General features: G+C 46.7%; 1 protein-coding gene and 1 long non-coding RNA gene across 2 annotated transcripts in view; one reads left to right on the top strand and one right to left on the bottom strand.

The window, feature by feature from the left end:
* The window catches only part of LOC129384904 (uncharacterized), a 138,588-nt gene extending 123,155 nt beyond the window's left edge, over positions 1 to 15,433 (bottom strand). The window contains exons 1-2 of the mRNA XM_055070523.1: positions 15,413 to 15,433; positions 14,959 to 15,371 (exon numbers count right to left, since the gene is read on the bottom strand). Of these exons, the coding sequence (XP_054926498.1) occupies positions 14,959 to 15,371; positions 15,413 to 15,433 (434 nt within the window). The remainder of the gene's footprint in view (positions 1 to 14,958; positions 15,372 to 15,412) is intronic.
* A 43-nt stretch (positions 15,434 to 15,476) lies between these two features.
* Positions 15,477 to 17,075, top strand: part of LOC129385080 (uncharacterized) — a 38,099-nt gene continuing 36,500 nt past the window's right edge. The window contains exon 1 of the long non-coding RNA XR_008612627.1: positions 15,477 to 16,012. This is a non-coding gene — a long non-coding RNA (uncharacterized lncRNA). The remainder of the gene's footprint in view (positions 16,013 to 17,075) is intronic.

Here is a 17,075-nt window from a genome sequence, read left to right as displayed (position 1 = left end):
TAATCTGTCATCATTACTACTTGATCATCATTACTCTAACGGTAATGATGTGACCAAGTAGCATGCACATTATGCTACTTCGATAGATGCTTGCAGAGTCTATGCCTCTTCATAGTAATTCCATAATTATGCTTGATTCTCAACTGAAAGCTCTTAAAACAGCGTCTATAGGAGAACTTCAAAAAAGCTGTTTTATTTGTATCTCCTTGGCTTTGGGCAGGGACTTCATAACGTGCACTAGGTTCACAGGAGGATCCATGGATCAATATATATATATATATATATATATATATATATATATATATATATATATATATATATATATATATATATATATATATACCTGAAAAGCAAGAGGGCGCCACACAAGTGAAAAAAAATGAGGCCCTTCCATGTCCAATTTTCGGCCAGCAGAATCCCCAAGTTCGATGTACACGGCCAGTTACGAGCTATCTGATTCACATACACTGGTTGCATACATACTCGTCGCTACGGGGAAAGAAAATATTGGAACATTATATCTGGAAATATTTAGAGACGCCGTAATCACAGAAGTAGCCAAAGGGGCCAGAACGACAAACTTGTCTATTATATGCGCGCTAAGTTCAAGAGCATGAGGTCCTGCAATCACATGTCCAAAAAGCGCAGGGTTCGAAACTTAGATGCTAAAGCTCGCAATTATAATCATAAAAATAAAGAAGCAAGAAGGAAGGTAAGAAAAAAAAAGCTACTGATGTGCAGCGCTATGAACTACAGACTTATTGCAACCAGCGTTTTTTACGCTGTAGTGCACGCGAAGTGCACTATCCTATTGCTTGCACTTAGACTCAGCATTTTATTTCAGTATTGAATCACCAATCCTCGCCTTCCTTCAATCGGGTTTTGGTGTACTGTAGATTCACTTCAAAGCAACTCTTTAGTACTAAAATACTCCGCATACTCCAATTAAACTTGGGCTGCGCGAGAATCAATAACTGCGCGTATGGCGACCTCAGCGAGAATGATGCGTCACGGCAAGGTCGCTACACATTACATGGCACCTGCGAGCAATAAGCACAACAGATGCGGGAAACTGTCATTGATCCTGCTCACGCGCTTGCCTTGTGCAAGACTCACCGCGAACGTTGCATTGCGGACTCGGCTGCTCAATGTCGACGTCTACTGCTCCAGTGGCAGCTGCCAGCGCTTGTAGCATGGAGGAATTGGAAAAAGAACTAGGAGGGAGCATGGCGTACCCTCCAAAGGCATCTATGTGCGCTGTAGCTCACGGGAACGAATAGGCCTACAAGGTTGCCGGAGCATTCAAGAGATGGCTTGATTCTTGGTAACTTTTACGCGTATACTTTTACGAGGAAAGAGCCGCCCGCTTCGGATCTGTCAAGTCGTTGTCTTGCAGTGTTTCGTCCCATCGTTCGCAACAGATATCTTGCTTCAGATTTGAGTCATGATGCTTCGATAGCAAAATATTAGTGACAATTGTGCGCTTTTTTCGAGATCCGTGATCTTTCTTCTTAATTTTCTTTCTTTTTTTTTCGGGTGGGGGGGGGGGGGGGTGCATAGGCTAAACAATAGCGGCTGTATTGGCTGGACATGACCTCCGAGATTTTACAGCGCCCACGGTCACCTGCGGCAAGCTAGCTGCACTGCCAGATCTCGGAGGCCATACATTACGTACGTTTGCTTGTGCCATAGATGACGCCAAAACTCCTTGCGACTAAACGTAGGCGATTAGAAGCTACCGCTTGGCTATCCCGTGACGACGGCTGATTTATCCTTTATATTTTTTATGACAAGTCTTCAAGGTTGTCACTTGCTAGTTTATATTTTTTTCTTCTTCCTCCGTGGCTTTAGCCTCTGTGGTCCTGCAGCTTTAACCTCAGCGAACCCCTATAGTCCGGCTCCGCTCTGGTCCCTTCTTTCTCTCCTAACGCGTTGGCTGAGTTGTAAATGTTAGGAATAGAATGTTTGGAGTCGGTTCAACATTATGGCATAGTTGAAGACAAAACTCACATACCTTCTGCATGCGGTTGTTCTGTTTTAGATTAACTTTCACGCTCAGTTAAAAATATTAACGTTCACGCGGTAGCGCAATGTCCTGTTCCACACCTAGTGGATTTTAGAGCCTGGACGGTCAAAGGACAATTAGCCATGATTTTTGACTTGCTCTACCTGCCCAATTTGCTGGCCTTTGAAACCACAAGGTGTAACCGGCATATGTGCTATGATTCCGAAATATTGCTTCAATGTTAGTAATAATTTGTTAATTTTGTCAAGAGGCATTATGAAAAGCGCGGGAAAAAAAAAAGAATGCTCGACTACGCTGCTTTCGCGCGAAATCGCTCGCGCAGTAACAATTCCACTAAAGTACAGTACGCGTCACCCGTGATTAGATGCGTCGGCCACTGCGTGCCCAGGCACTTATGTCGAGCCCAGCAGCTACCGTTCGACGTCAGTGGCTGGCTGCGGAGCGCCCCGGCGGCCGCCGTTCGCGCGCTCTACACAAGGGTGACGCGGACTGTACAACCGTTCACCGAAGGTATGTATTCCTTCCAATAAGAACGAGCCATATGCCTTTGCAAAAGACGAAGAAGAATAAACAGGAAAATTTCGGGTTTCGTCGCAGTCGGGACGCCACTGCGATGCATGCAGGTTAATAATGATGGAGGAAAGGGGCCCGAACAGAGCCAGGAACAAAGTCACTCCTGCCGCGAAGCTTTCTTCACTGCTGCGACGCAGAGAGGTTTCAAGGACAGTGCACAAGGTGCCGCGAGAGCATGCAGTTGACTTTGTGTATGCACTACATGTATTCGCTGGTGAAGTGACGCAGTCTGAATAGCAGCGAGGTCAGCAACATTATGTGCAGGGTGCGCAGGTATGAGAGGTATCGCGAGCTCTTCACAGCTTTTACCCCTCCTCTTGCACGGGTACGTGTGCGAGCTTGGAACTAGAAGCCGCCCCCGTATATACACATCCCAAGAGAGCCCTCAAACCGACGAGGAAAAGGGCTCTCTCAAGAAGACAAAATGGACGAGTACACAGTACAGAAGAGGCGCGAGGACTGCTGGAATGTTTAAGGACGCCAAAGGTTGTTGCTCGGCTATGGCTGGCGTTGCATAATAGATATAACACGGCACAAAGACAACGCAAGTGCGAATAACACAAGATACTTGGTGCTGATGTCATGCCTTTTACGAGTTCGTGTCCTTGTCTTAACATTTGTTATAATCATACAGCCACACTGCACGGATACAAAGCTCTAAAGTAGCAGAAGTACATGGATTCCAGGCAATGGGTGTAACCTCAAACACCAAAGGCACGCCAGGAAATGAGCTTTGTGACAGCGTAGAGGCATGCGTCACAAAAATCCGTGCTACCACCTGCGACGCCGGGAAAACCTCGCAAGTTGCAACTCCCAAAGCAACATGACATGATCATCCGCTGGTAACCGAACCACCGCTGTACAGCTGACTCCACGCATGGTGTTTACTCGAGGAGTATATTTGGATACCCGCCACTGATTCCAATGTCGTCGCATGCTGCAGAACGACTATAACTCCTACGGTGTTCTCACAGGTTAATGCCGTGGGCGTTCGAGGGCTCTTTACAACACGCAGGTTGTGTCAGCGACATCGGTGTGTCCACATCCAAGACACCTGTGCACGAGAGTGGAGACATCTCACCTCCTCACCTGGGAGCTCAGGATTTACATTATATTTACTTGCGTCTTTATTGTGACAACAATTGGAAAGGAAGCTTTAGTGTTACTGCTACGTTACATTAAAAATTTCACAAGGTTGTGTTTCTTGATCCGCATCGTTCAACATAAAGTATTTGGCATCATTGTCTGTTCGATTCATACAGACTTTTGTCGCCAACAGGAAGCGCAACTAGTGCATGTCTTTGCACCAGGTTGCAGCAGGCGAGGTACACATACGATGGTGGTTTCTTATTTTACTCGGTATAAGGCAGGTTATCAAGCAAAACATGCTGAATCCTTTACTGAACGGTGAGCACCGAAAAAAAATCGGTTTTGTTCCGAAATTTGAGTGAGGACAAATCAGTGGTAAGCGCAAGTACTGTTTCAAAGTTGTCAAATCAAAAGTTTGGTTCACTATATGAGCGGTCCTTTGATTGAGCCTGAAAGCTTTGTAGCACCAGGGAATTTGCAGCCAGATTGTTAACTCCTTTCCTATACAATATAGTTCATTGAATTGAAAATTTTATATTACCTACGTGCATATGAACGACATAAGAGAGGGAAAATCAAGAAAACATTTCTCGCTGGAGTTTTTTGGCAGTGAACGAAATGTTATTCTCATCACCTGCATGCCAACAATTCAGCGTGTTGTAAGCAGGGTGTGGTTCCTCAGACTCAATAATTTACAATCACACTGGTACGAAATATGGCCACAGATTATCATTTTTGTGTCACTCAAGTCAAGTTATATGCATTAGGCAGCAGGCTCCAAAGATACAGTACAGAGGAAAAGCGAGATGAGACGCACGGATATTTGCGAAATATCAGAGACAGCCATACTTATCTGCCGCAGAACGTCAACAAATAATGTACCTAGCATTGTTGACACTCACATTTGAGAGAACAGTTCTTGTTTTTCTCGATGTCGGATATTTCCTGCGAAACTTTACAAACACCAAAGGAATTATTGAAGCAGAAAGCGCTGAAGAGAAGCTTTATTTGCACCTTTGTCTATTTTCAAAGTGGTTAGCGTCATTGTATGCAATGCTTGCCTGACAAGGCTTTACTATTTAATTTCGCCTAAAGCAATTGCACGTTCAACTGCGCCATTCACGTTAAACTGCGACATTCCTGCCGTCAGATATTGTCGCCGTCGGTGCCATGAAATCGAAGATGGGAAGGTCACGCTTCACAGTCTCTGCTACTAAGCCATGTCTCCCGGTTTAGCAAACGCTTATAACATCCAAAAGTATAGCAGGTAGCCTAATTCTATGTTTGGTTATCTGTCATATCCTTCTAAGTTTTAGGCTCGTCACGCCGACAGCCGCCGAGCGGATCTCTTAAATTCATGTCCAATGGGGAATTCCCACAAACAAAGTTCTCACAGTAGGCATAAACGCATGAACAAAGAGAGTGGTCGTCTACAAAGTTTCACATAATGCTGCAAGCAACGCTTCGTTTACGTTTACACGTGCCCAGTGACTCTCTTCAAGATGGATGAGTGGAAGTGTTGCGTCCTAAATGTGAACTGCTTCTTTTTTTTTAGTTTCATGCGAGACCATACCCTTAGACCCACATCACTCTAAGGGTATAACGTGTATCACATCCCTCTAAGGGTGGTCACGAGTATATAAGTGGTAAATTGTCACGAATTTGTCACATAAGAATCTGCTGCAGTTGTTCTGAAGGCCATTAGGAGATCCTAATCCAGAGACAAGGAGACTGTTTTTTGCCTGAATATGCACTCCAGCGCTTGCAAGCGCATTATCTTCCGTGATAGCCTGAGGTTAGCGGTGTGACTTGAGCCTCGTTGTCAAGATGTGGTCACGGACATCAGACCAGCCATCGCATTCTGAGAATTGGTCACACCCTTCTCAGGGACACTCCTGAGGGCAACTCACAAATAACGGGACATTGAAAGGTGAGACTACTGCACAGTCGATTTATCGCTGAAATTGGACGTCGAAAATAGTATATGCGCCGTTGACCCGACGGTTAGAAAACGATATAGCTGCGTGCTGTGCATTCGCGCATAGGCAAGGTATTTAGTTCCAGCTAAGTTGTCGATTTGGGCTAGGCACATTACGTTCATGACTTTGAAGAAGCACCAAAAGAATGAATAAATTAGTTAATGCACACATAAAAAGTGTTCCGATGAAAGTACTATGTGCGCATGTTCCCTACGTAAATCGTTGGACCTTTTCAAAATGCTTCGAAAGCACAGGCTTAGAGCGTTCCAGCTTGCTATGTAACACTTTACGTGTCGCCGTAGTTTACGAAAACGTCACCATCGTAATGTCTGTATGCGTAAGAAGCAGATAAATTAATCAAGAATTTTCTGTATCAGAAGAAAGGCTCGATCAAAAGTTACCCTAACAAGCCTCATCTCTTCACAACGACATTAACCTAAAGCGCTACCATAGACGAATGGCTGTCAGAAACCACGGCAGAAGTCCAACGTGTGATGTTGGAGCTCATCAAAGTACGTTTGATCTGGACATGGACTGACTCCCTTCCCTACGTCCCAATCCTGTGCCCCATGAACCTGGACTGAGGTCCAGAACCCAATAAAGTTGTTCTCTATGTGTGTCTCTCTGAGCAGAAGTGGAAATGTTCTAACCCCACCAGGCTTCGACCCATAACGAAAACGGCGCCTGGTCAGTCCCAAGGGCAGATGCACGCCTACTCCTAATGCGTTTTCGAACGTTTGCGTCCACTCTTCAAATAAACGCCCCAGTCAATTTGTACGCCGCTTATATATAGGCGGGCCAAAGTGAAATAGTAACCAAGAACATAATAGCGCCTGTACACCCAGGTATATTCTCAAAGAATATATCGTAAGATCGCATTCACCGACAAGGCTGTGTTGTACCATTCTGGTTGCTTCGTTGAGACATCACATGCCCCACAAAGTGAGATCGACAAGAGTAAGAAAAAGGTTTAGCGAAAGGAAATGCGGAGAGGTTGCCAGGCGGAGCGCGTCTCCAGCCTGATACTCACAGTGGGTTAAAGGGAAAGGGGAAAACATGGTAAAGTAGAGGATGACGTATGATGACCGAAAATTAATCGCAGCTTATAGGATTTATAGCGTTGACTTTCTCATTCCAGTGATGCCTGTGACACCTATAGCTATAAATATAGCTTTACGCTCATTCGGGCTAGTAAGCCTCACAAGCTTACAAAACAGAGGCAAATATGATAAGTTGATGCAATGCTGAACCTTGGCACGTGGTTCCATACACCCAAAACGTGCCCGGATTTTGTATACGAGATTGTGCAACGGTACGAAAGATATCGTTAATCTGGTCATTTCTATAGAAAGGATACCTGGACTACATCCGAACTTAGGTCTTTGAAAAATCCAAGTAACTTTTATTCTACCTATGAGCGTAGAGCACAAAATATATGCTACCTGAAATGTAGATCTTACATTAAGATAAAAGGCAAGCCTACGACGGTTTTAGATTCACATTCTCGATGGTCTGAAAAGCATGGGCATTTGGACTTACATATAAGTATATCGGGGGAGAGGGGGGGGCTATTTTGTATGAGTCCACCTCGTGGACATGTCCATTTCGTCTGCTGCTGAAGTTGTGATTGGCTGGGCTGGGGTACGCGACAGGGGGGGGGGGGGGGGGGGAGGCAAGCGCTCCAGTCAATCAGTACTTCAGCAGCACACGAAATGGACATCTCCACTAGGTAGACTCTTACAGAATACCCCCTCGGTTTTCCTAAGGAGACAGCTTTATTAAAACAGATGATTGTGGAACTTGAACGTTTAACGCACATAATGCCACGACTACCACACTGCTTCGATCGGATATCTAGTGCTCAGTATGATACAGTGCATATGATTTTGGACATAGGCGACCTCTGTCGACATCATTCACCAAATACTGCATGCAGGATGGGTTGATCGAAGTGAATTATTTTCTTCTGGAGAGCGGTATTAGTCACTCCTGTGAAAATCTGGTCGTGAAAACTTGCCCCTTATGATTGCCACAAATTATTCAAACGCACGTCTATCTCGAACTGTAGCACCCGATCGATGTATATATGAATCTAACATCTGAAATGCATGGTTAAAATGAAGGCGACCAACGAGGCACGTGTCCCTCTTCAGCTGTCGGATGCAAGATGTGTATATAGGTAAGCACGCGTCTCGCTGATACTGCATGTAACTATGCTGCACATGTCACAGCCCGCACTCAGGCACTTGCTACACTCGCACCACTAGAATTAACGCCATCCACGAAGGACAAGTTACACCTGACAATGTGACACTTTCTTCGTGCTGGAGTCTCAGATGTGGCTTAGGCACAACAGTGTTTGCGGATACAGGATAGCTATACCTTTAATCGTTCTGCGTGTCGGGAACATGTACAACCATTTCAACATTTGACGTAGCACAAGGTCTCCTATTACAGCCAGATACTTCCCAAATGTCGCTCGGCTTCATGGACAATTGCACATACAAAGAGCTACAGTTCTCGTCTCTAAACGCTATAACGACCTACGATCACTGTGGTCTCGCCAACAGCCACGGGTATGCGCGAAAACAAAACGTTTATTCGTGCGTTGCCGTTAACCTCGTTCTGTTCCAGCTTTGCGAGGATATCGCTGTCACGAAGGCAAATTTGGTGTACTGCTCGTGATATAAAGACAGCACAGCGTGCCCCTCCGCCACTCCAACCTCTCGACGTCCATGCTTGCAAGGATATTCGATTAAACGTGATGACTACAGAGAGCTGTAAGCAGAAGGGAAAGTAAGGATGAAAAGCAAGGAAGAGAACCGCCTTTCGGCTGACACGACCTCCGTCAGGGATACCGACAGTATATAAGCCAGCACGACAGAATATACGAATGGGCATCTTCGCGATCCACAGTGAATTGAACAGCGCCAACAGAGGCGTCATTGCCGTTGCATGACGTACGTCAATGACCCCGTGCCGCTACGTCATACCATTATTTCTACTCAGGCGTTTTTCTACTGCTTGTTCGTCTGTTTGTTTGCTTCTTTCACTGACTTCCTCATTCTTGCAATGCCTTTGCCACCATATGAGTAAATACAAAATACACCAATACTGCCACAGGACAGGCGCACCTGAGAAATGTGCTTCGTGCTCCGCGCCTACGTGCGACGCTAAAATTAAAACTGCCCACATCGACTCCGTCGTACGAATTGCAGTCGTTGTATAGACTGTTGTGGCTTGGTCGTGAAACTGAATTCCGTTGCTTCTCGTTTACATGGCTACATTGCATTACTTCATTGGCATGAAGAGAGAGGCGAAATGGCAAACGTGTGCATGCTTTTCGGGGCGACACGACCATTACGAGCATTTCGAGAAGGAAAAAAAGAAAGAAAGATTAATGGAAATGATAACTGCACGGTTAGGGTAAGCGGCGAAAAGATCAGTTCACTCGGTGGCAGCCTACCACAAGTAAAGAAAGTTCGTTAATTTCGACTCTATATTGCACGGTAGCCTACTATGGCAGATGGATGCTAACAAAAGAGAAGCGCAGTCCAGGACGCCAGAGAATTAGTTGGTGTGATAAAGATCAGCATACGTGCAGCTATAGAGTTGGCCGACACCAGACAAGGGTAATTCGAGATCGCTAGGAAAGGCTCTCACCCAGTGGAAATAAAACGGGCTGGTGATGAAAGCGGAATCGTTACACCTTGCATACGGGCATGGTGCAAATGACGGGGGCGTCCAGAGGTGGGATATGTGCACCAATTTTGCGATAGGAGATGATGCAACCTGCGCTGAAAACTGCTTGGGTTGTGCCTTGGTTGCGGAGCCATCCATGCAGTGTAAGCATCACCTCTCTCCCCCTTTTCTTTTCTTTTTTGTTGACATTTTCCTTAAATGAAACGGCTTAGTGTGAATGCCTACAACTACCGTGGCTCTGCCATTTTCCTTAAAGCATGAAATGCATTTTGTTGCATGGCCTTGAGCAGCTTAGGAGGTGAAATGCAATCCAATGAAAGCCTTTTTCTTCATCCAGAGAAAGTCCCTGGGAAGCCAATGTATACCATATAGGATACAATGAGAATCACCAGGAGTGCATCACAAGTCTTCTGCCCAATAAACCAAAGTAATAAAGAAATCAAGTTTTGCCTTCTAAAGACACAATATTAGGAGTGTACCCGTAACCTTAAAGGGACAGACAACCGCACAGCACATTAATAAAGATAACTCCCCTGATGGAATGATTACCCATCGTAGTGGCTAAAACGAGCGATGTTTTTCTCATTAAACGTGGATTCCTATTTTTAATTCTTCACTAAAAGTCGCGAAAAATGACCTTTGGCGCCCCACGCGGCAGAAACATGAAGATGCAGGATAGACCTATCACGTGACCATCTATTAGTGTACGCGGTTCCATGATCTTTTTATGAATATCGAAATGCAGTACACTTATTTCTGTTATAAGTATTTTTTTCTAACGTAGAACGAGCAAATAGATCTTCGTTTGTAGTGAGTAGAAAAGTGGCGCTGCCTTCGCCTTCGTTTTTGATGAGTTGGCTTGGCTCGTCTGTCAACAGAACAACTACAACGGGGGCCAGCCAGCTATGACGTAGGCGTGTACTTAGGGAAAAACGTGGTACATATATAAGAAAGGTCTGCACAACAACGCGAACTTATTGTACTAGCTTTCTATTTTCAAAAGTGGTTGAAAAGGTCACAGTGTAGGTAGTTAACCAAAGTTACACTCACTCCTGTGAAAGTAGAACGAGTGGCAGGTTTTCACAATTTGTGAGGCGGGCTATCGACATCGCTCTCACTTCTCAGCGTTGCCGGAGGAGAGACTCTTACTTTTTTTACAGGCTGCTCTGAACGAAAAATTCGGCTTACAACATATCCACGCACTTTTAGAAGTAACTGCTGCAGGTGTAAACACTACCGAGCATGAGCTGTGCGTTTCACCACAAAAAAAACTAGGTCCTTAAAAATCGGTTGTCAGTATTTTTAATGCAAAAGCATTATAAAGTCGAGTTCTGCCTGCTGCACCTCAGTGCCATAGGGGCCAACATGAAGAGAATGCTAGGCTACGGCGCGCTATAATTTGGCTGTATATGTGCTACCCATACATGTCATGGAGAAGCGTGCAGCATCTCTTATTATACGGCGGTGACGCCCTTTGCACCTCAAATATCTGCGTCGTGCAGGCAGCTCATGAAACCAGCACCGAATAGTCAGCGTTAGTACAGAAACAGATTATGTTAGCAGCAGTTCGAATGGAAACTGCAAATTACAAATAAGCAGCAAAAAGAGACGCGATGCCGGTCCGGATGAGTCGCGGAAACATGATGGCTACCACAGATGAGACGACATCTGGGTCTCGAGAGAGTCATAAAGTGTGCAGCTTCGGCCAATCATGCTGCAAGGCGCTTATATTCATGCTCTAAGCTGCTCCCTCCATGACAACAATCCTGCACCGACATATTATATCAGAGGCGATCACGCGACAATAGAAATCCAATAAAATTGGTAGCCGGTGGCTTTGAAATAAAGTGTTTTTACAACACGTTCAGGGACTTGCGATCGATCGACCCATACTTCTTTATTCTTCTTTTGTTTTAGCTTGCGTTTTCGTGATAATCCACGCTTGCGCTTTTCTTTTTCGTTACTTTAATTTTGCACTTATCTTCGCAGTGCCTCACTTTTCGCATTCGTCCGTCAGCCGCAACGTATATATTGCATATAGTTGGGCGTTGGCCTTATTATAGCATTTGCAATGAAATAGCCAGAAGCGGACACTTCGTATCCGTAGACACTATTCCACTGATAATGACCCTATATATATCTATACTAAGGATGTAATATCAACGCTATGGGCATAGAGTACAGGAGTGAGCTGTAGATGACGACCAGGAGTGAATGTGCTCTTTCCTTAGACAATTAAGGCAGCTACAAGCAAAACGTAGTTCATGCAATTATCGCGTTGAGTACAATACTTTCCCTATAAATAAAATGTAGTACGGGAGTCGTCGCCGGTAAGGTGACGCTACACTACTATCCGCCATCTTTAAGCGCGAATATCAAAGAAGAGGTCCACCAGTAATATTACTAAAACGTGTTGTTAAGCTCCATTAGAAAGAAACAAAGTAAAACAACCGTTCAGACGTGTCTGTCGTTCAGCGATTGCCTTAACTAAACGTAAACGCTTTGACGCGCGACAATACGAAACTGTCAGTGTAGCAGCCAAGAGTTTTCAATATGGCGGCGCCCATGCATCGGCAAAAAAGATGGTCTGTGAATTGGAGAGCATGCTGCCTTTTTTTTTTCACTCAACATCTAGACCTGCATAACAAACAATCACAGCAATCGCAGCCTGGGGCTCACGTGAGCACCACCCTTCTATACAGACGTGCGAAAATGTTGGCAACATTGAAACTTGCAAACAAACTACATATAGGTGACCAGTCGCTGTTGCCCACAATTAGCGAAATATGTTAAAAAAACAATGCTTATAGCATAACAGAGCAAAAGGCATTCAGCTCCTTCTGTATAATTTACGCTCAACTGCACGAATCTTGCATTAACAAGGAATTGTAAATTAAAGAAAAATAACAATAATAACATTTTCAGCAAATGTAGTTAGGACTCGCAACTTTTACGTACCTCTATGTCCCTCAATTGTGGCACCAAAATTTTTCGTTTCACCGCAATTGATTGAATGGAGAAAATTTAGTATCACTGCATGATTGCACACTAGAAGTGTGCAACGACGCCATCAGCCACTTCGATGCGGAGAATGTCGCATATAAGGGTTTCATAGAGGCAGAAAGAATCGCTGTATCTGCTGCCGTGACTAGACGCGATCGATACGAGCAAATTTTAGATATTGTGCTTGATTATCAACTTGGAACGGTTTCTTGTTGATCGTCACATGCCCTTCTCATGAATGCAATTTTCCGTTCTGCTATGCACCAAATAGTGTACTTTGATTACTAAAATGTGCTTAGATATACTTGAAGTTATGTAATGTTGCGCATTTATTTCTCCCTCACAGTAATAACCCCGCTAAAAGGGATAGTTGACAATTTCCTAAAGAGATAAATGTCCTTAAGAAGTTTCGTATTTTTTGGAGTTTGGTAGGGCTTCGTAATTGAATTGGGCTTCGTAATTGAATTGTGCCAAGCCAGGCGCGCAACCAGTACGCACAAACACACACAATCCGTGCGAAATACGCATCCTCACATTACGCAAAGCGCCACACACTGGTTCTCCGTGGTATACGAAACATACCATTTTAATTTAACCGTGTTAGAAACACGGTTAAACGCCCGGTTCACATCGCGATCAGTTTAGGCGACGCCAAACTGTTTTCAGTCAGCAACTGTTCTACGCTGGGATAGTGCAATTAGCCTTACGACCGTTGAATTCGCCGAGGTCAGAACCGACAAGCGCCTTATTTACGACATTCACCGAGAAAGGCCTAGCCAGGCTCAATCCAGCAGCAGCCGCCCAAGAAGGTAGCCATGGTGTATGCAAACACATGGCTTGCGAAAGACGCAGCGGGTGCTAAATCCCCAGAGATCAACTCCGCTAACGGAGCTTGATATAACGCACGCCGGTTGAAGTCTGATCCGAGGAGCACAATATGATATATATCAAGCGAGCAGCTGCAGCTATCATCATTGTCATCATAGCGCGCGCTGCCTTTCTAAATGGAAGACGTTGGCATTTTGCAAACCTCTTATGTAGCTATGACGATGATCGCCACGTACATTCCCAACTGCTCCGAATGCCCCCCTCGTACACATCACAGAATAAGGCAAGTTATGCGGGGGGGAGAGACAATCCTAACGTTAAATGTGGTAGGTCAGCTTGACCACATGCACGTATGTTATGAGGGTGTGCTATAGGAACCCCGCGCTTGCTTTATCCCATCTCAAGCGATGACTCCAACGAAAGTCGCAAGCCTCAAGTCATACCCATGCCTGTAGGAGTGAACGTGACGGGAAAACAAGCATTACCACTTCTTTACTCCTTCTGGTGCAGTGGAGGGCTTCTAATACAATGCGCCCAAATGAGAAAGAACTGACACCAGAATGTTGGTTATTTTTGTTTTATTTTTTCAAATCAAGGAAATTATCTAGATCTTTGAAATCACGCTGTCCATCAGTGACAGAAACGCTCACCAATATGCTTTATGGAAATTTAAGGAAATATGAGCATATTGCATCTTACATAGAATGCGCATTCTTGGATCACGTGAGCAGAGAATTTCGTCACGGAGGGAACAATTTCTAATACCGGTGTCGCACGGTGCATTTTCGATCGCGATCAAGCCCGACTGGGATCATATTTCTCGACAGCAATTGGCTCCCTTCAGCAGCTTACGCGAAGGCGCCAATCGCAATCGAGAAATTCGAACCCCGTCGGAATATGGATGTAGCATGAGACTCGATCTACGTTCAACTTATGAAATTGCCACACAATGTACCAAGTGGTGAGCCACAGCGCTATTATGACGAGCCATAGCAAACAAAGATGCTGAACGCGCGAAAATGAACTCACACAAAGTTGTACGGATTCAGCGAAATGACTTTTTTTTTTTTTTTTTTTTGAGCGGCTATGAGCGATCACAGGATGCTCAGAAGAGGAAGAAAGGCCAAACTTCCGAGGAATTAGAAAAGTATAAATTGAAGGGTGGCACATGGTATTACTGAGACGAAATGAAAAGAAAAAAAAAGCAAGAAAAGAAAGTTAACATGTCTGCCCTTCGCTATCGCAAAAGAGTGAGCATGGCCACAGATATCGTGCTGAGAGTGCGACAAGATTAGTGCATCAGTCGAGGCCACCCGAACGAAGGGCAACCTGCCCAACCGGCGAAGGTCGCGGGCGAGCGAACGGTGTGCCCGCAATAACCCGATCGCGAGAGGCGGGAGCGCACCACCGAACAGACTCCGAAATCGGCGACAATCGGCCGATTAATCGCTTTCATTTGCTCACAGGCATTGAAGTGGCATCGACCAGCGACGTACCAGCAAATGTCCAAACGCCGCTGGGCCCCCCGTCGCTCCCCCCAGCGACAAACCTTCGAGCCTGAGCGCGCGCTCGCCGCGTTGGTACACGTGGAACGTGTAGGTCACTTCGGAGCCGCGAGGACAGGAATATGGGTCGCGCAAACTCGTGCAAAACAAGGAACCGACGGCACAAAAGCGAGAGAACGCTGTGTCGAGGACAGCGTCGGGTTAGGCAAACAGTGTCGCCGGCGATAAGAAAGAAACGGGCTGGTAGACTCACCTGCAAAGCGACGCGGCTCCACATGGTGGTGCGGCGGCCTCCGCCCTCGTAGCTCGCTGCGTTGCAGCAGCAGCAGCAGCCACCGCGTGCAAAGCATACCATACCCGCTCCTCACAGAGCGCACAGCACACACTGCACAGCGCTGGCAACACCGAGACGATGCCGCCGCCGGCACACAGCACTGCCCACACGGCGGTGTGCTCGCTGCCCTCGCGAGAAGGCTGGTCGGCGGCGCCAGGCCAGGGCCGCGTGGCGCGCGCGCCCCTCCGTCGACTCCCGGCGGCAGCGGCGGCCAACGGCTCCCGCGGCGGAGCGAAAGGGTTGCGCGCCGTCGGCCTCTCCGTCGAGCTTCGCAATCCCACGGCGCGCAAAAACAGGCCACCGCCGCGCCGCGGGCGAGCCACCGCAGCCGTCTGCTAGGCCTAACCGTTCAAACTAAGCTGCTCTCCCTCGCCCTCGCCGCTTTCTCCCTCATGGCGGCGGCGGGGGAGCGCCGCCGTGGCGCGAACCGGGGAGGGGAACCCAAACAGGCTTTTTCGCCAATGAACGCCGCGCGGTACCGCCATTTTTTATGCCTCCGTTCAAACGGGCCAATGGGGAGCCGCTTTTGGGCATTGAATGACAAGCGCACACTCGTGAAAACGGGGCGAGGAGGGGGCTGCCCCGCCGGTAGCGAAGGGAAGAAAACCCAAGAAAGGGAAGAGAAGGCTAGCCTCGAAGCGGTGACTACACCGACGACGCGCGACGAGACGAACAAGAAAAGTGCACAGTTTCCGGTTCCGGCGGCGGCGCGGTGGTTCTTTATTAGGTACTTTTCTCTTTTATCCGATGCTCCCCCCCCCCATCCTCTCGTTCTTCCTCCCTTCTTTCCCTCGGTCTGCTGCAGAGAGGCACAGTCGCGGCTGGATTTTCGCAGGCAGACTGGAATACGCGCAGTGCTCGCGCGGCGGAGCTCAGCAGTCTGTGTTTTTTGCTCCTGACATCTCCCGTGTTTAACCCCATGAAGCCAGTTGTGCCAGCTAGTTAAATATGCTTCGGAGTGCTCGGAACACGGGTACGTATGAGTGCCACCTCTATGTGCGCCTTTGTGCGAGGGCGACGCGACCGCGCGGGCAGCCATGTTTGACGACGCCGAGCCAGCGGCGACGATGAAATGTCGATCGTCTCCGCATGCGTGGAGCGAGAAGAGAAGGCCATCCTTTTTGACAGTGCGATATGTATGCAGCAGTGTCTCTTGCAAGTTTCGCATGCAGCGAATGATGAGCTCCGTCAGTGCGCGATCACTGCAACCTGGTGCTCCGCAGCCATTCCGCTTGTGTGAGTGTTACATACGGGTGTACGGCTAGCGGGCACCGTCGCAGCTGCACGGTGGGTGTCTATCGATGCGCCATAGACGCGGGACGTGTGCGTTTCCTAAACGGCAGGGACAGTGTTAACCAAAGCGTAATGCTGCTTCAACATTGCAGGGTACGCTGCAAAGAAATTTTCAACAGGCTTGGCGGCCACCATTACCGGTGACCTGACGTAACCCTAAATGGGTGATTAAAGGTCCACTGTGATTCGTATCGCACGACAAAAACGAACCTGGCAGCGCATTTCTCGATTGCATTGGTCGAGACTGGAACTTGTCATGTATATGTGGAACGGCGTGGAGAATAAACGTCGTTCACCTGAGAAGCAAGAATGTTTCTGTTTGTATGGTTATTTTAAAATTGTAGCACACGTTGTTTGCCCCAAGCTTCAAGATTTGCCGCTTAGGCCCTTCTTAATAAGATTCTTAATACGATCTTGGGCAACCAGTTCACGTGTTGAGAAATTGTGATTGCACTGCAAGTACTGTAAATGCCTAAGCACCGAGCAGGTTGAGTCGCACATGGGAGTTGCTAGCAACTCGATTCACGCTCGTAATGCCCAAGAATTGCGCAGGAATCTGTTGTACGTACTACCTTTTGTGGTCATTGCTGTAACTGTTATTTCTGTCAACAATGGACAATTAGTCTTTGGTGATCGGTCATAGTTCTGTACCTATATTACCTGAAGTGACCACTTCCAACTCTACGATTGCTCGGCTACCTTCCCCTGATATTAAAATGTATTCTCGGTCACTAAACTAAAGT

Source organism: Dermacentor andersoni, chromosome 5, assembly GCF_023375885.2.
Source record: "Dermacentor andersoni chromosome 5, qqDerAnde1_hic_scaffold, whole genome shotgun sequence".
Classification (NCBI taxonomy): Eukaryota; Metazoa; Arthropoda; class Arachnida; order Ixodida; family Ixodidae; genus Dermacentor; species Dermacentor andersoni.
This window is presented reverse-complemented; position numbering and strand designations above follow the sequence as displayed.